This window comes from Scyliorhinus torazame, chromosome 19, assembly GCF_047496885.1.
Source record: "Scyliorhinus torazame isolate Kashiwa2021f chromosome 19, sScyTor2.1, whole genome shotgun sequence".
NCBI lineage: Eukaryota > Metazoa > Chordata > Chondrichthyes > Carcharhiniformes > Scyliorhinidae > Scyliorhinus > Scyliorhinus torazame.
This window is the reverse complement of record NC_092725.1, coordinates 42,123,543-42,143,476: the sequence shown is the minus strand read 5'-3', so window position 1 is coordinate 42,143,476 and position 19,934 is coordinate 42,123,543. Positions and strand designations below refer to the sequence as shown.

The following is a 19,934-nucleotide window of genomic DNA, read 5'->3' as shown; positions in this document are numbered from 1 at the left end:
ACACCCGAGGTGATCGTCTCCCTGGACGCCAAAAGGCCTTCAACAGAGTCGAACAGAACTACCTCCTGGAGGTACTAGAACAGTTTGGGCTGGGAGCGGGGTTCACTGCCTGGGTGAGGCTCCTGTACAACGCTCCCAAAGCGAGTGTCCGAACTTACACCACCAGCTCTGAATTTATCAGAGCTACAGAGAGGAACAAGACAGGGCTGCCCCCTGTCCCCACTCTTGTTCGCGCTAGCGATTGAACCCCTGGCGGGACGTGAAAAGCTGGAAAGGAATCTGGAGAGGAGACCGAGAGCACAGTTTCACTCTATGCAGATGACCTGCTCCTCTATGTCTCGAAGCCACAGGAGGGACTGAAGGCAATACTGCAAATACTGAAAGAGTTTGGAACCTTCTCGGGCTACAAACTTAACCTGGGCAAAAGCGAGGCTTGCATTAACACTGCTATGAAGTTACTGTGAAAATGCATGTAGTAATGTAGGAGCCTTGGTTCTTGATGTTGAGCAATGGGTATGAATTACTTGCTACTTGTGTGGATGGGAAGCAGGACTGCAGGGTGGATGAGTAAACTGATCATGGCATCATGGTGAAGAACACTGTTCTAGTGGGAGAAGCAGAAAGGAATGTGATAGTGATGTTCTATGTTTTTTCTATGTTCTTTGGACAGATACATGTCCAAATGGGCAAGGAGCAGAGGGATACAGATCCTTAGAAAATAGGCGACAGTTTTAGACAGAGAATCTGGATCGGCGCAGGCTTGGAGGGCCGAAGAGCCTGTTCCTGTGCTGTAATTTTTCTATGTTCTATGATAGATTGCAGGAGAGTCAGTGGGATAAATACCAATATCTGCAGCCATGACCAGGAGCTCTGAAGATTGCATGCCCTGCCCAATGCCCGCGTTAAAGACATTTCCTTATGGCTGTATATGAAAGAGGGAGGATCCAGTAGACATAGTCCATGTAGGAACCAATGACAGTGTTTCATGGGGAGAGTTTGAGGTGCGAGGGTAAATCTTTGGATTGTTAACTGAGAAATGTGTTGGGTCAAACAAATTTGAGAATTAAACATGTGACTCAATAAAAGATGTGGGATGAAGGGGTTTCATGGGGCATGTCACAGAATCCCAGAATAGTACAGTGCACAAGAGGCTCTTCGGGCTATCAAGTCTGCATGGACACATGAGAAACACCTCACCTGCCTACCTCATCCCATTTGCCACAGCCTTGACTGTTATGATGTGCCAAGTACTCATCCAGGACTTTTTAAAGGATGTGAGGCAACCTGTCTCTATCACCCTCCCAAGCAGTGCATTCCAGACCGTCACCGCCCTCTGGGTAAAAAAGCTTTTCCTCAAATCCTTGAACCTGCTACCACTCACTTTGAACTGGTGCCCCTTGTAACTGATCCTTCAACTAAGGGGAACAACTGCTTCCTATCCACCCTGTCCATGTCCCTCATAATCTTACACCTCGATCAGGTCACCCCTCAGTCTTCTCTGCTCCAGCGAAAACAAGCCGAGCCTATCCAACCTCTCTTTACAACTCAAATGTTCCATCCCAGACAACATCCTGGTGAATCACCTCTGCATCCCCTCCAGTGCTCTCACATCCTTTCTATAATGTGGCGACCAGGATTGCACACAGTACCCCGGCTGTGGTCTCACCAAAGTTCTATATAACTCCAACGTGACCTCCCTGCTTTTGTAATATATGCCACGATTGATAAAAGCGATTGTCCCATATTCCTTTTTCACCACCCTATTAACCTGCCCTTCTGCCTTCAGAGATCTATGGACAAACACGCCAAGGTCCTTTTGTCCCTCAGAACTTCCCAGTGTCAGGCCATTCATAGAATACATCCTTGTTACATTACTCCTTCCAAAGTGTATCACCTTGCACTTTTCAGGGTGAAATTCCATCTGCCACTTTTCTGCCCATTTGACCATCCCGTCTATATCTTCCTGTAACCCAAGACACTCAACCTCACTGCTAACTACCTGACCAATCTTTGTGTCATCCGCAAACTTACTGATCCTGCCCCCACATAGTCATCCATGTCATTTATATAAATGACAAACAACAGGCGGCACCATTTAGTACCATCAGTGAGGAAGAGAGGGCTGTTCCAGTGGGATGGGCTCCACTTAAAGCTGGCTGTAATCAGTGTCCCAGAAAATTGTATATTAAGGGATTTAAACTGAAGGAAAGGGGAAGGGAGTCAGATAAAGTTATTCTATAATTTAGAGTTTAAAGTTCCTCAGCCACCATGGTAGAATTTGAACTAATGGCTGTGGAACATTTGTTTGAGCGGCTGGTTTATTAGTCCAGGAATATTATCACTACCATCCTCCACAAGTTGAAGTTAATAAGATTTGTTTGCAGTTAAAATTAAAGCGTGTACAAAGAACTAAACACATCTTAAACTGTGTGATTTATGGAACTGTTATTGTTTCATTTATTGCAGGAGGAGTTCGGTCAGTGATCTTCTGGCCTAAGGATCCAGAATATAGTCTTGAAAATAAAGATACGGGTGAAAAAGATTCATATGAAGTGAACCAAATATTCAGAATCAGCAGCACTATAGCAACACCCCATGTGCCTATTATTGATTGTAAGGATGTGGTATCTCAGGTCTGCAGACGTACCCGCAGACAGAAGTGTAAAGATTGTCTGAATTCTGATCATATTGACAGCTTGAAAAAGGAACTGTTTTGTTATTGGAAAAAATTGGAAATCAATTATGAAATGGACAAAAAGAGTTTGAAATCTCTGATCAAGACCACACTGCATTCCTATGATTCATTCCTGAACTGTAACCATGGCAGCATCACTACGATCGCAGACTTCACTTCAGAGTTTGCTGCTCATTCGTTGCAACTGTGCTTCCTGCTAGCTGCTCGATCAGGTTTGTTACTGGGTAGTAATCTCAAGAGCTGTTGTTAGTGTCAGTAACAAGCACTATACAGTCATCATAGAAGAGTTACATAGGAAGAGGAATAGCTGTATCAAACAAAGAACAAATAATACAGCACAGGAACAGGCCCTTCAGCCCTCCAAGCCTCTATCGGTCATGATACCAATCATTGCCAAAGCCCTCAGTACTTCCTTGTGCCATATCCCTCTATACCCATCCTATCCATGTGTTTGTCAAGATGCCTTTTAAACACCGTTAATGTATCTGCTTCCACAACCTCCCCTGACAACGTGTTCCAGGCACTCACCACCCTCTGCGTAAAAACCCTGCCTCGTATATCTCCTCTAAACTTTGCCCCATGGACCTTAAACCTATGCCCCCTGGTGACTGACCCCTCCACACTGGGAAAGAGGGCCAGTCAATCCACTCTATCCATGGCCCTCATAATCTTGGACACCTCTATCAGGTCACCCCTCAACCTCCGTCTTTCTAATGAAAACAGTCCGAGTCTATTCAGCCTCTCCACATAGCGAACAGTCTCCAGACCAGGCAACATCCTGGTAAACCTCCTCTGCATCCTCTTCAAGGCCTCCACATCCTTCTGGTAGTGTGGCGACCAGAATTGTTCGCCATAATCCAAGTGCGGCCTTACCAAGGTTCTACACAGCTGTAGCATAACTTGCCAGTTTTTATACTCGATGCCCCGTCCAATGAAAACAAGCATTCCGTACTCTTCTTGACTACCTTGTCCACTTGTGTTGCCACCTTCAAAGATCTGTGGACCCGCACGCCCAGATCTCTCTGACTTTCTATATTCTGAAGAGTTTTGCCATTTATGGTATATTTCTCCTCTATGTTAACCTACCAAATGCATTACGTCACATTTGTCCGGATTAAACACCATTTATCATTTCTCTGCCCAAGTCTCCAACTTATCTTTGTCCTGCTGTATCTTCTGACAATCCTCAACACTATCTGCCACACCACCAACCTTAGTGTCATCCGTGAACTTACTAATCAGACTGGCTACATTTTGTGACTGAGTCGGTTCTGTACCCATCTTACCCCTCTGATCCCACGTGACTTCACATTTTGCACCAGTCTGCCAAGAGGCACTTGTCAAAGGCTTTACTGAATCCATGTAAACAATATCCACTGCCCTCCCCTCATCAATCATCTTTGTCACCTCCTCAAAAACTCGATCAAGTTAGTGAGGCACTATAGCCTCACTTAAATAATTTTTATTCAAAATTTTTCACAGATTATCCCAACAGAAAAATAGACCCCCCCTTTACACAAACAATAAAACAACAAGAACAAAAGTGCATAAATAAACAAATAAACGTTAAACAGTAAACAATAGTGCATCCCCTACCAGACACAAACTTACCCCCCCCACCGGGCTGCTGCTGACCATCTACTAACGCTCCGCCAGGAAGTCTAGGAACGGCTGCCACCGCCTGAAGAACCCTTGCACAGATCCCCTTAAGGTAAATTTCACCTTCTCCAATTTAATAAACTCTGCCATGTTGTTAATCGAGGATTCCACGCTTGGGGGCCTCGCATCCTTCCACTGAAGCAGAATCCTTCGCCGGGCTACCAGGGACGCAAAGGCCAGAATACCGGCCTCCTTCGCCTCCTGCACTCCCGGCTCGTCCGACACTCCAAATATTGCGAGTCCACAGCTCGGCCTAACCCTGGAATTCACTACCCTTGACACCGTCCTCGCTATGCCCCTCCAGAACTCCTCCAACGCTGGACATGCCCAGAACATGTGGGTGTGGTTTTCTGGGCTCCCCGAACACCTCGCACATCTGTCCTGACTCCCAGAAAAACGGCTTAGCCTTGCCCCGGTCATGTGCGCCTTGTGCAGCACCTTAAATTGTATCAGGCTGAGCCTCAGGCAAGAGGAGGAAGAGTTTACCCTTCCCAGGGCATCCACCCACATACCCTCGTCGATCTCCTCCCCCAGCTCCTCCTCGCACTTACCTTTTAACTCCTCCGCCGAGGCCTCCTCCTCCTCCATCACCTGATAAGTTGCCGAGATCCTACCCTCTCCAACCCACACCCCCGAAAGCACCCTGTCCTGGACCCTGCGCGCCGGCAGCAGCGGAAACTCCACCACCTGTCGCCTAACGAACGCCCTTACCTGCATATATCTCAATGCATTTCCAGGGGGAGCCCGAATTTCTCCTCCAGCTCCCCAAAGCTCGCAAACTTCGAGCCCCCACCTCCCCCCTGTGGCGTCTCCATTGCCTCCAGATTTTGAGGCTCGCCGCTACCACCGGGCTCGTGGTGCACCTCGTCGGAGGAAGCGGCAGCGGTGCCGTCACCAGCGCCCCCAGGCACGTGCCCACACAGGACGCCATCTCCAGCCTCTTCCACGCCGCCTCCTCCCCCTCCATTACCCACTTACATATCATCGCCATGTAGGCAGCCCAAAAGTACCCACATAAGTTTGGCAACGCTAGCTCCCCCTGTCCCTGCTCCGCTCCAAGAACACCCTTCTCACCCTCGGGGTCTTCTTCGCCCATACAAACCCCATAATACTCCTGTTAACCCGCTTAAATAAGGCCTTAGGGATCAGGATGGGGAGGCACTGAAACAAAAACAAAAACCTCGGGATCACCGTCATTTTAACCGACTGCACCCTACCCGCCAGGGAGAGCGGCAGCATATCCCACCTTTTGAACTCTCCACCAGCCTCGTTAAGTTGAGATTATGCAGGGCCCCCCAGCTCCTAGCCACCTGAACCCCCAGGTATCTAAAAGTTCTTTCTGACCTTTTTAGCGGAAGCTCACCAATCCCGCTTTCCTGGTCTCCCGGGTGCACCACGAACAGTCCCGGGTGCACCACGAACAGCCGACCTCCCCTTCACACAACCATGCTGTCTATCGCTTATGAGTCCATTTGTTTCAAAATGGATATAAATTCTGTCCCTGAGAATTCTCTCCAATAAGTTACCTCCTACTGACGTGAGGCTCACCGGCCGAAAGTTTCCAGGATCATCCCTGCTACCTTTCTTAAACAGCAGTACCACATTGGCTATTCTCCAGTCCTCTGGGATCTCACCTGTGGTCAATGAGGATACAAAGATGTCAGTCAAGGCCCCAGCAATTTCCTCCCTTACTTCCGCGGCGCTGAAACTGGTTCTTCTACTCACCTAGCTGATGGCTGATCTGGGTTCAACTCTATTTCCCTGCCTTTGTTTAATATTCCTGATATCCTGGCCTAACCAAAATCTATCAATCTCATTCTTCAAACTACCATTGATTTAGGCGGGTGGGTAGAAATTCTGCAAATCTTCCCTGGAATATTTTTTTAAATCTCTTCCTCCACTAATATTTTTCAATTCGCACTGTATAAATTGTGGCCTATATTACGATCCCAGACCAGACCCAACAGTGACTAGGATACTAGACCGAAACCCCAATATTTTAATTCATTTGCAAAACTATGCGGAAAGAATGACTGACTCCAGGAGTGATTGCAGGAAGAAATAGGGCTTGGGTATTTTTAAAACAAAATTTTATTATGACTATAATATTAACTTTTTGACTTCATACCCGAAAAGAACAGCTTTCAATTACCCCTATAAACACTATTACCCAATTTCTCTTAAACAACAAGAAAATAAGTATCTAGCTCACAATCTATCTTACTGTGAGAGAATTGTGGACTCCGCATCAGCCAGATCAGAATTCAACTCCTCCCTCCAAAGTTTCTCAAAAGAATTGCTTTTCTAAAGCCTTTTCAAAATGTCTCTCTGCCTTCCTTGGCTCTACCCAGCAATGATCTCATCTCCCCAATCTGAAAAAAAAAATAGATTTCCGGAGGGTGGAGAGCAGATTACCTTCCCTGAGACTTTCCCAGTCAAACCCAGTTCATTAGCACAGACTGAAAAACACATTCCTTTGTCAATTTCATCTTTTGGCTGCAAAAAGCACCCAGGCCTTGCAAAACAGAATTCTTTTGAGAAAAAAAACATGACCACTGCAGTCAAACGCACTCTAACCCCAGCATTTAACCGTCAAATTACCCAAAATTTTAAATCCAATATTCCAAAATCTTCCAGTCTGTTGGCATGTTGCCAGTTGAATACTGAACTACATATATATTGGGCTGGATTCTCTGTCGGGTCGGAGAATCCCCGAGGGGTGGCCCGAATCCTACCCCACTGCCCTGACGCGGCTGCCGTATTCTCCGGTGGCGTTTTTCAGGCTGGGGCGGGATTCAAGCCACGCCGGTCAGGGGCCGTTGGCAGCGGCCCACCCAGCAATTCTCCAAGCCTCGATGTGCCCAGCGGCTGTCCATTTTATGCCAGTCCCACCGGCGTAGGTTACGCATGGACCCACATGGCGGGACCTGGCTGGTGAGTCAGTAGGGCGGTCCTCGGGAGGGTGGGGGGGGGGGGCCGGGGGAGGCCCCCGCAGTGGCCTGAGCCGCGTTCAGGGCCCACTGATCTGCCGGCGGGCCTGTTCCGTGGGGTCACTCCTTCCTTCCATGCCGGCCCCTGTAGGGCTCCGCCATGACTGGTTCGTAGAAGAGAACCCCCCCCCCCCGAGCATGCGGCAAACTGCATCCGCCGGTCTGCGCATGCGCGGAACCACGCCTGCCATTCCGCGCATGCGCGAGATCACGCCGGCCCTTCGGCGATGGCTGGAGTGGCGGCAACCCCTCCGGCGTTCACCTAGCCCCCAATAGTTGGCGCCGGTTCTCCTGCCGGCGTGGGGACTTCGTCCCCCAGAAGGGAGAATACCCTTGTGTTCACTGAACAGAGATTTTACAAACAGTGGGTTAGTGAACCTACAATTCTCTTCTTAGACTCCAAACTCTGAAATCTTTCTGTGTTAATCTGTCAGAGCAGTCCATTTCACCAATCACTGCAGTCAGCTCAGGTTCAGCTTGTTGGAGACCGACCTGCCTAACAGTAAAACCAAAGTAAATTCCATAGAATCCCTACAGTGCAGAAGGAAAGAGCACCCTGCCAAGGCCCACACCCCTGCCCTATCCTTGTAACCAAACCTAATCTGCACATTGATCATGGCCAATCCACTTATTCTGCACATCTTTGGACTGTGGGAGGAAACCGGAGCACCCGGAGGAAACCCACGCAGACAAGTGAACCTTGCTGTCGGGAATTCCCCCCAGTGGAGGCAGAGAATCGCGGAGGCCCCGGAGATTACCGGGTCAGTCCGGTAATTATATGCCAACGGCGTTTACTGTACTTGCAGAGTGGAATATATTGTTGCCGCTGCCGAGGCACCGGAGAATTGCGATTTGGCATGAATCCGGCGCCTGCCACGATTTCGGTGTCAGGATCGATTCTCCGCCCAATTGCGTTTCCCGATTCCAGAGTCAAGACCGAGAATCCCGCCACATGTCTTTTTCCATATTGTAACAATCTCATATCCTAATTCATGACTAGTCCATCAACAGATACTGCGGGATTTTCTATCTGCGGGATCCTCGGCTTCGTTGGCTGCGCACGGCATGGTGGGGTCACAATAAGAAACCCCATTGGCCGGCTGAGGGAACGGAGAATCCTACTGCCGGCAGGGACACGCCACACCAGAAAACGGGGTTGGCAGGATGGAGAATCTGCCCATGGTTTTCAGGAGAAAGATCCTAATCAATCTGACTGATCAAAAGGATTATTGGGATTAGTATTTTCAAGGAATATGGAGACACATTCAGACACTGGGTGGAATCATAGAATTATAGAATCCCTACAGTGCAGATGGAGGCCATTCAGCCCATCAAGTCTGCTTCAGCCCTTGGAAAGAAAGCCCCACTTAAGCCTACTTAAGAAAGAATCTACCCAAAATTTGTCAGAGTTAGTTTCAGATTGAAAACCGACATGTAGCTCTTCAGCTTCACAGCTGAGTTTTCTCATGTTTGAATATTGAAGGTTAGGGTCAGCCACAGGGCAGCCACTGCCGCCTGTGAGGAAGTGGCAGCAGCCGTCAGCTCGGGGAGTGTGACCAGGAGGACCGTCACCCAGTGCCGGAAGAAGGTCACTCGGGTGAGATCGCAACAGACCCCGGATCCCGCCCCACCTCCACCCCAGCAACATACCCACACCCCGCATACTCCCCATCCCCTCCACATGGCCCATCCTCTCACAACCCCCAAGCCCACCCCGCCCCGTGAGTGTTGCTAAGGATGCCCTCTGTGTTACCACAGGAGAAGTTGGCCCACAACCAACGGGAGAAGGCCCAGAGGGGCAGCGGGATGCCAGACATCAGAGATCTCACCCACTATAAGGAAAGGGCCCTGGAGTTTACGGGGATGGCCGAGGACAGATCGGTCACTAATGTGGAAGTCGGAGCACGTCACAGAGTTGAGAATCCACCGGCCACCACCCAGATGACCAGTCAGCATGAGTTGTTAATGCCATACAGACTGACCCATCCCTCCCACTGGCCACATGTCTATTCTCCCGCAGGACCTCCAGCCGACAGTGCCGGCCCATCCAGGGTGGTCCACCTCCCATGATAACACCTCGGAGGAGAGGTGCAGAGACACACACATCGGTCAGGCTTCTCGAGCACAATCTGGTGGGCACCACACAGTTGCAGATGCACATCAGGTGGAGGCAGGAAAGTCCAGGTGAGACAGCAGTCGAAAGTCTGCTAGATCCAAGGACCCTACTTGTTCCCAGTCAGATGCTGAGTCTCTGGACCAGGTTTACTTGGAGCTGATGCAAACAATAGACTGCGGCCGTGCTATTCAGAGGGGGATGTCAGCAATCCTCCAGCAGGTCCATAGCCGACTGGAGGAGTCCCAGAGGCTACGGATGTAGGAGATGGCACCGGTAATGCTTGGCACCAAGGCGAACATTGCGCAGGTGGCGGCAACAGTGAAGAGCCTGGCGCACGATATCAACAGCATAACTGGAGGTGTCCAAGGCATGGCTCAATCGGTGATGGCCAAGGCTGAGGGCTTCGGTAAAATGTCCGACTCACTAGGGGACATGACCCAGTACCAGCGGACCTTGATGAGGCGCTGCGGGACATGTCCCAGTCTCAGATGGGAATAGCTGAGACAGGGAATACGCGGAGCTTGTCCGAGTCACAGGTGAGCATTGCTGAGACGCTGAAGAGCATGGTCCAGTCACTGAGGAGCATTGATGAGGGCTTCGATACTGGGGAACCGACAGGGCTGACAGAGGCAGATAACGCAGGGAGAGCCAGGGCTCAAATCAACTGCCACACCATCCCGCGGAGAACCCAGGACCCTATGGGCAGCGCCGGGAGGCTGGCTGGCAACCCAGACCCATCCAATGGAGTAGGGGCGGTGGCTACCAGCTCCCTCAGAGTTCCACCCCCTCGGACAACGCTGCGGTCAGCACCCGATACAGTGCAAGTGCGCCGGGGCCCTCCGTTCCCAGAGCCTGCCAGGGCCATCGAAGGCCACAGGACGTGGTAAGGAGCAGGCTGCCTCCACCTCTGATGTGCATCCTGTATGTGCAAGTCCTGGAATGATCCTGAGGTTCAGGGCTGTGGTGACCTTGGTGGCCATCGGGAACAGGTATCCTCCTTCTCCGCGTGATGCCACGTCCACACTGTCTCCTTAATTGAGGTGAAGTCTCCTGTGGCACATGCTATCATCTGTTCAAAAGACCAGCGACGCTTGTACGGCTTGGGCCGTCGCGGGCTCCCCCTCTGGGTCCCTCCCCCAGCCGGGTCCGCAATGTGTGGGGCGGGGCCCTGCAACTGAGCTGCTCCTCGTGCCTCTTTCAATGCTGCTGCCGCTGCCTTCTCTGGCGTCTGGCCACCTGCAATATCTGTAAGACTGACGACCAGCAATGTCTTCTATCCTGGGATCCTCCGGTCTCCCCACTCACCAGCACGCCCTGATCACACATACCCAGCCACAGTGGGGACCCCTGCTCACTAGACCCCACACCCTGCACCCCAGACACCCGCACTTAACGTTACCTGAACTGGGCGCATGTTCCCTCCCCAGTGCACTCACCCACCCTCCGGCTAGTGTGATGTGCCTGGCGCTGGGACCCAGGGTGTTCGGATGTAATAATGATAATAATAATCTTTATTAGTGTCACAAGAAGGTTTACATTAACACAGCCATGAAGTTACTGTGAAAATCCCCCAGTCGCCACATTCTGGCACCTGTTCGGATACACAGAGGGAGAATTGTGGGAGGAAACTGGAGCACCCAGAAGAAATCCACACAGACATGGGGAGAACGAGCAGACTCCGAACAGACAGTGACCCATAAGATCATAAGACATAGGAGCATAATTAGGCCACTCGGCCCATCGAGTCTGCTCTGCCATTCAATTATGGCTGATATTTTTATCCCCAATCTCCTCCCTTCTCCCCATAACCCCTGATCCCCTTATTAACCAAGCACCTACCTATCTCTGTCTTGACACTCAGTGATTTGGCCTCCACAGCCTTCTGCGGCAAAGAGTTCCACAGATTCACCACCCTCTGGCTGAAGAAATTCTTCCTCATCTCTGTTTTAAAGGATCGTCCCTTTAGTCGGAGATGGCTTCCTCTGGTTCTAGTTTCTCCTACAAGTGGAAACATTTTCTCCACATTCACTCTATCCAGCCCTCGCAGTATCCTGTTAGTTTCAATAAGATCACCCTCATCCTTCTAAACTCCAATGAGTACAGACCCAGAGTCCTCAACCGTTCCTCATAGGACAAGTTCTTCATTCCAAGGAACATTCTAGTGAACCTCCTCTGGACCCTTTCCAAGGCCAGCACATCCTTCCTGAGATACAGGGCCCACAATACTCCAAATGGGGTCTGACCAGAGCCTTATACAGCCTCAGAAGTACATTCCTGGTCTTGTACTCTAGCCGCCTTGACATGAATGCTAACATTGCATTTGCCTTCGAAACTGCTGACTGAACCTTAAGAGAATCGTGAACAAGGACTCCCAAGTCAAAGAACAAAGAACAAAGAAATGTACAGCACAGGAACAAGCCATTTGGCCTTCCAAGCCCGTGCCGACCATGTTGCCCGACTAAACTACAATCTTCTACACTTCCTGGGTCCGTATCCCTCTATTCCCATCCTATTCATGTATTTGTCAAGATGCCCCTTAAATGTCACTATCGTCCCTGCTTCCACCACCTCCTCCGGTAGCGAGTTCCAGGCACCCACTACCCTCTGCGTAAAAAACTTGCCTCGTACATCTACTCTAAACCTTGCCCCTCTCACCTTAAACCTATGCCCCCTAGTAATTGACCCCTCTACCCCGGGGAAAAGCCTCTGACTATCCACTCTGTCTATGCCCCTCATAATTTTGTAGACCTCTATCAGGTCGCCCCTCAACCTCCTTCGTTCCAGTGAGAACAAACCAAGTTTATTCAACCGCTCCTCATAGCTAATGCCCTCCATACCAGGCAACATTCTGGTAAATCTCTTCTGCACCCTCTCTAAAGCCTCCACATCCTTCTGGTAGTGTGGCGACCAGAATTGAACACAAGACTCCAAGTGTGGCCTAACTAAGGTTCTATACAGCTGCAACATGACTTGCCAATTCTTATACTCAATGCCCCGGCCAATGAAGGCAAGCATGCCATATGCCTTCTTGACTACCTTCTCCACCTGTGTTGCCCCTTTCAGTGACCTGTGGACCTGTACTCCTAGATCTCTTTGACTTTCAATACTCTTGAGGGTTCTACCATTCACTGTATATTCCCTACCTGCATTAGACCTTCCAAAATGCATTACCTCACATTTGTCCGGATTAAACTCCATCTTCCATCTCTCCGCCCAAGTCTCCAAACAATCTAAATCCTGCTGTATCCTCTGACAGTCCTCATCGCTATCCGCAATTCCACCAACCTTTGTGTCGTCTGCAAACTTACAAATCAGACCAGTTACGTTTTCCTCCAAATCATTTATATATACTACAAACAGCAAAGGTCCCAGCACTGATCCCTGTGGAACACCACTGGTCACAGCCCTCCAATTAGAAAAGCATCCTTCCATTGCTACTCTGTGCCTTCTATGACCTAGCCAGTTCTGTATCCACCTTGCCAGCTCACCCCTGATCCCGTGTGACTTCACCTTTTGTACTAGTCTGCCATGAGGGACCTTGTCAAAGGCCTTACTGAAGTCCATATAGACAACATCCACTGCCCTACCTACATCAATCATCTTAGTGACCTCCTCGAAAAAATCTATCAAGTTAGTGAGACACGACCTCCCCTTCACAAAACCATGCTGCCTCTCACTAATACGTCCATTTGCTTCCAAATGGGAGTAGATCCTGTCTCGAAGAATTCTCTCCAGTAATTTCCCTACCACTGAAGTAAGGCTCACCGGCCTGTAGTTCCCTGGATTATCCTTGCTACCCTTCTTAAACAGAGGAACAATATTGGCTATTCTCCAGTCCTCCGGAACATCCCCTGAAGACAGTGAGGATCCAAAGATTTCTGTCAAGGCCTCAGCAATTTCCTCTCCAGCCTCCTTCAGTGTTCTGGGGTAGATCCCATCAGGCCCTGGGGACTTATCTACCTTAATATTTTTTAAGACACCCAACACCTCGTCTTTTTGGATCTCAATGTGACCCAGGCTATCTACACACCCTTCTCCAGACTCAACATCTACCAATTTCTTCTCTTTGGTGAATACTGATGCAAAGTATTCATTTAGTACCTCGCCCATTTCCTCTGGCTCCACACATAGATTCCCTTGCCTATCCATCAGTGGGCCAACCCTTTCCCTGGCTACCCTCTTGCTTTTTATGTACGTATAAAAAGCCTTGGGATTTTCCTTAACCCTATTTGCCAATGATTTTTCGTGACCCCTTCTAGCCCTCCTGACTCCTTGCTTAAGTTCCTTCCTACTTTCCTTATATTCCACGCAGGCTTCGTCTGTTCCCAGTCTTTTAGCCCTGACAAATGCCTCCTTTTTCTTTTTGACGAGGCCTACAATATCTCTCGTTATCCAAGGTTCCCGAAAATTGCCGTATTTATCCTTCTTCCTCACAGGAACATGCCGGTCCTGAATTCCTTTCAACTGACACTTGAAAGCCTCCCACATGTCAGATGTTGATTTGCCCTCAAACATCCGCCCCCAATCTATGTTCTTCAGTTCCCGCCTAATATTGTTATAATTAACCTTCCCCCAATTTAGCACATTCATCCTCTTATCCTTGTGCTTTTGTGCTTCTGATTTCCGAAGCATTTCCCCATTTAGAAAATAGTCTATGCCTAAATTCCTTCTTCCAAAGTGCATAACATCACACTTTTCCACATTGTATTTAATTTGCCACTTCATTGACAACTTTCCTAGCTTGTCCAAATCCTTCTGCAGCCCCCTTGCTTCCTCAATACTACCTGTCCCTCTACAGATCTTTGTATCATCTGCAAACTTAGCAACAGTGACTTCAGTTCCTTCTTCCAGGTCATTTTTAAAAAAAATATTTTTTATTAAGGTTTTTTAACAACACAATTTTTCCCCTTACAAACAGTAACCCCCCCCCCCCCGGAACAAAATAGCGCAAAATCTCCCTGAGCAAGATATATATATGGCAAGATGGTATATTTACATAGCTTTATACATTGGCTCTTGGCCGCACGTACCGTTTCCCCCCACCCTCCATGCTATCTCCCGCTCGTCCATCCCCTCAAACAATCTCTCGTTCTCCCCCCCCCCCCCTCCCCCCCGCCCCAGGGTTGCTGCTGCTACTGATCAACCTTCTTCTAACGCTCCGCAAGATATTCTAGGAACGGTTGCCACCGCCTGTAAACCCCTGTGCAGACCCTCTCAAAGCAAACTTAATTCTCTCCAATTTTATGAACCCCACCATGTCGTTAATCCAGGCCTCCAGGCTAGGGGGCTTCGCCTCCTTCCACAATAGCAAGACCCTTCCGGCCGGGCTACTAGGGACGCAAAGGCCAGAATTCCGGCCTCTTTCGCCCCCTGCAATCCCGGCTCATCCACTACTCCAAATATTGCTCGTCCCCAGCTTGGCTTGACCCGGACTTTCACCACCTGGGATATTACTCCCTCCACTCCTCTCCAGAACCCCTCCAATGCCGGGCATGACCAAAACATATGGACATGGTTCGCCGGGCTCCCTGAGCACCTTCCACATCTATCCTCTACCCCAAAGAACCTATTCAACCTCGCCCTCGTCAAATGCACTCTGTGAACCACCTTAAATTGTATCAGACTGAGCCTGGCACACGAGGAGGAGGTATTAACCCTACCCAGGGCATCCGCCCATAGCCCCTCCTCAATCTCCTCCCCCAGCTCCTCCTCCCATTTACCTTTCAATTCTTCTACTAGCGCTTCCCCCTCTTCTTTCATCTCTTGGTATATTTCCGACACCTTGCCCTCCCTGACCCATGCCCCTGAGATCACCTTTTCTTGAACTTCTTGTGCCGGGAGCAACGGAAATTCCCTCACCTGTCGCCTCACAAAAGCCCTCACCTGCATATATCTAAATGCATTTCGTAACTCAAATTTCTCCTCCAGTGCCCCTCGGCTCGCAAATGTCCCGTCAATGAACAGGTCCCCCATTCTTCTTATCCCCGCCCGATGCCAGCCTTGGAACCCCCCCGTCCATCTTCCCCGGGACAAACCGGTGGTTACCCCTGATCGGGGACCACACAGATGCTCCCATTGCACCCCTGTGTCTTCTCCACTGGCCCCAAATCCTTAGTGTTGCCACCACCACCGGGCTTGTGGTGTATTTTGCCGGCGAGAGCGGCAGCGGTGCCGTTACCAACGCCCCCAGGCTCGTTCCTTTACAGGACGCCATCTCCATCCTCTTCCATGCTAACCCCTCTCCCTCCATGACCCACTTGCGGATCATCGCCACGTTTGCTGCCCAGTAATAACTCTCTAGGTTTGCCCTCCTCGGTCCCTGTTGCGTTCCAAGAACCCTCTCCTAACCCTCGGGGTCTTATTTGCCCACACATACCCCATAATACTCCTACCTACTCTCTTGAAAAAGCCCTTGGTGATCACGATGGGGAGGCACTGAAACACGAACAAAAACCTCGGAAGGACCACCATTTTGACCGACTGCACCCTACCTGCAACGAGAGCGGGAGCATGTCCCATCTTTTAAAATCCTCCTCCATTTGCGCCACCACCCTCGTCAAATTCAGTTTATGTAGGGCCCCCCAACTTCTGGCTATCTGGATCCCCAAATACCGAAAACTCCTCTCCGCCCTCCTCAGCGGTAGGTCCCCTATCCCTCTTTCTTGGTCCCCTGCCTGTAATACAAAAAGCTCACTCTTCTCTACATTAAGCTTGTAGCCCGAGAACTCTCCAAACTCCTTGAGAGTCTGCATGACCTCCACCATCCCCTCCATTGGGTCCACCACGTACAGCAACAGGTCATCCGCATATAGCGACACCCGATGCTCCTCTCCCCCGCGGACTATCCCCCTCCATTTCTGAGACTCCCTAAGTGATATGGCCAAGGGTTTGATCGCCAATGCAAACAACAGGGGGGACAGGGGGCACCCCTGTCTCATCCCTCGGTACAGCCGAAAGTACTCCGACCTCCGCCGGTTCGTCACTACGCTCGCCACCGGGGCGCTGTAAAGGAGCTTAACCCATCTAATAAACCCTCCCCCGAACCCAAACCTGCGCAATACCTCCCAGAGGTACTCCCACTCTACTCGGTCAAAGGCTTTTTCCACGTCCATAGCTGCCACTATCTCCGCCTCTCCCTCCTCCGATGTCATCATTATCACGTTTAAGAGCCGCCGCACATTGGTATTTAACTGCCTGCCCTTTACGAATCCCGTTTGGTCCTCGTGAATCACCCCCGGGACACAGTCCTCAATCCTAGTGGCCAGTACCTTCACCAATAGCTTAGCATCCACATTGAGGAGCGAAATCGGCCTGTACGATCCACATTGCAGTGGATCCTTGTCTCGCTTTAGAATCAAGGAGGTTGTTGCCTCCGACATTGTCTGGGGCAGGGTTCCCTCCTCTCTTGCCTCGTTGAAGGTCCTCACTAGTAGCGGGGCCAGCAGGTCCACATATTTTCTATAGAATTCCACCGGGAACCCGTCCGGCCCCGGGGCCTTCCCCGCCTGCATGCTCCCCAAACCCTTACTCAACTCCTCCAACCCAATTGGTGCTCCCAAACCAACCGCCTCCTGCTCCTCCACCCTCGGGAACCCCAGCTGGTCCAGGAATCGCCTCATCCCACCCTTCCCCCTCCTGGGGGCTGGGATCTGTACAGCTCTTCATAGAAGCCCTTGAATACCTTATTTATTGTCATTGCACTTCGAACCGTGGCTCCCCTTCCATCTTTGATTCCCCCTATTTCCCTCGCTGCCGCCCTCTTACGGAGCTGGTGCGCCAGCATCCGACTAGCCTTTTTCCCGTACTCGTAAGTCGCCCCTTGCGCCTTCCTCCACTGTGCCTCCGCCTTTCCCTGTGGTCAGCAGGTGAATCTGGAGCCGTCGCCTTTCCCCAAGTAATCTTTCCTCCGGGGCCTCTGCGTATCTCCTGTCCACTCGCAAGATCGCCCACTGTGCTGTTCTGTGTTCTATGTTAACCTCTCCCTTTCCATTCCCTCTATCTTCTCCCTATGAGCCCTGATGGAGATCAGCTCTCCCCTGATCACCGCCTTCAACGCCTCCCATACCACCCCCACTCGCACCTCCCCGTTGTCATTGGCCTCCAAGTACCTTTCAATACACCCCCTCACCTTCCCACACACCACCTCATCGGCCAGCAGTCCCACATCCAGCCGCCACAGCGGGCGTTGGTTCCTCTCCTCTCCCAGCTCCAGTTCCACCCAGTGCGGGGCATGGTCCGAAACGGCTATGGCCGAATACTCCGTCCCCTCCACTCTCGGGATGAGCGCCCTGCCCAGAACAAAGAAATCTATCCGGGAGTAAGCCTTGTGCACGTGGGAGAAAAAAGAAAATTCCCTGGCCTGCGGTCTTGCAACCCTCCATGGGTCCACTCCCCCCATATGATCCATAAACCCCCTAAGTACCTTGGCCGCTGCCGGCCTCCTTCCCATCCTTGATCTGGAGCGGTTCAGTGCTGGGTCCAGCACCGTATTGAAGTCCCCTCCCATTATCAGTCCTCCTACCTCCAGGTCCGGAATGCGCCCCAACATGCGCTTCATAAATCCAGCATCATCCCAGTTCGGGGCGTATACATGTACCAACACCACCCACATCCCTTGCAACCTTCCACTCACCATCACATATCTCCCTCCATTATCCGCTACGATAGTCTTGGCCTCAAATGACACATGCTTTCCCACCAGAATTGCCACCCCTCTATTCTTTGCGTCCAATCCAGAGTGAAATACCTGTCCTACCCATCCCTTTCTTAACCTGACCTGGTCCGCCACCTTCAGGTGTGTCTCTTGGAGCATTGCCACGTCTGCCTTCAGTCGCTTCAAGTGCGCGAACACTCGAGCCCGCTTCACCGGCCCATTCAGGCCCCTCACGTTCCACGTTATCAGCCGGATTGAAGGGACTCTCACTCCCCCCCCCCCCGCCGACTAGCCATCTCCTTTTCTGGGCCAGTCCCTTGCCCGCGTCTCCCTCACTCTCCAGTCCCCCAGCCGGGGGACCCCCGTCCCAGCCACCTCTTCTGTGTCCCGTTCTCTTTCGGCCAGTGCACCTGCAACCCTTTCCCCCGCCCCCCCTTCCCCCCTCTCCCCCGCTAGAACCCCGTCTAGCTTTTTTGCTCCCCCCATATCCCTCCCATAAGTCTGCTGACACCTGCCGACCCCGGCTTCCCCCGCCATCCCTTTAACCCCCCCGTGTGGGAATCTCCCAATCAATGTACATTCCTTTGTTCCCCTTCCCGCCTTTTTTGCCGCGCGCGGGATAGACAACCCCGCGCTTTCCAAAGCCTGCCCCGCCCCCCCATGGCGCAGCTCCTGTCGTGGCCTTGTCCCTCTCCCCCAGCCCATATAGCATTTCCTGCGCGTGGTTGACCCCCCATGTATAACAACCATCATACTTCAACCCACAAACACCCCCCTCCCACACAAACCCTCAATTAGAGTCCAATTTTTCAGCTAGTATAAAGGTCCACGCCTCTTCGGGCGTTTCGAAGTACTGGTGTTGGCCATTATGTGTAACCCACAGTCGCGCTGGCTGCAACATTCCAAATTTCACTCCTTTCCGATGCAGCACCGCTTTGGCCCGGTTGAAACCCGCTCTCCGCTTAGCGACCTCCGCGCTCCAGTCCGGGCATATTCTGATCTCCGCATTGTCCCACTTGCTGCTCTGTTCCTTCTTGGCCCATTTCAGGACCCTCTCTCTGTCCGTAAACCGGTGAAATCTCACCACCATCGCCCTTGGCGGCACTTTTGCCTTGGGCTTCCTCGCTAGCACTCGGTGCGCCCCATCCAGCTCCAGCAATCCCGGGGGGGCCTCCGCACCCATCAGCGTCCCGATCATTGTGCCCACATATGCCGTGGCATCGGCCCCCTCCACTCCTTCTGGGAGACCCAGGATCCTCAAGTTGTTTCTCCTTGATCTGTTCTCCAGGTCTTCGAGTCTTCCCCCCCACGTCTTGTGCAGCGCCTCGTGCCGCTCCACTCTCTCCGCCAGGCCCATGAGCACGTCGTCGTTCTCACTCACTTTTTCCTGGATCTCCTGGATCTTCACCTCTTGAGCTTTCTGGGTTGCTCCAAGTCTTTCAACCATTGCCAGTATAGGCGCCACCATCTCCTTACGCAACTCCTCGAAGCAGCACTTGATGAACTCTTTCATCTCCTCTCTGTCTGTGGGTGCCGCCATTTTGTTTTTCCCTTCTTTTTCTTCTTTCTTCTCCCGCTGCTCCAGGGCCGCTTTTTTCGCCGCGGGTCCGATCCATGCAGGTCTTTAGGGGACTTTCTCCTTCCTTCTCCACGGGTTGTTTTTTTTTTAAAGTGCCGTTGGGGCTCCGTTAGCGGGCCCAAAAGTCCGTTTGCGCGGGAGCTGCCGAACTGCGCGGCTTAGCTCCGCATCGCCGCAACCCGGAAGTCCTTTCCAGATCATTAATGTACATTGTGAAAAGTTGTGGTCTCAGCACAGATCCC

The 19,934-nt window shown here is 51.2% G+C and overlaps 2 protein-coding genes across 2 annotated transcripts in view; both read left to right on the top strand.

The window, feature by feature from the left end:
• Positions 1-2,700, top strand: part of LOC140396663 (cytidine and dCMP deaminase domain-containing protein 1-like) — a 137,377-nt gene extending 134,677 nt beyond the window's left edge. Inside the window, exons 4-5 of the mRNA XM_072485458.1 lie at positions 2,467-2,613; positions 2,696-2,700. Coding sequence (XP_072341559.1) covers positions 2,467-2,613; positions 2,696-2,700 — 152 coding nt within the window. The remainder of the gene's footprint in view (positions 1-2,466; positions 2,614-2,695) is intronic.
• LOC140396662 (cytidine and dCMP deaminase domain-containing protein 1-like) overlaps positions 2,475-19,934 on the top strand; it is a 209,376-nt gene continuing 191,916 nt past the window's right edge. The window contains exon 1 of the mRNA XM_072485457.1: positions 2,475-2,907. Within this exon, the coding sequence (XP_072341558.1) occupies positions 2,748-2,907 (160 nt within the window). The 5' untranslated portion in view covers positions 2,475-2,747. The remainder of the gene's footprint in view (positions 2,908-19,934) is intronic.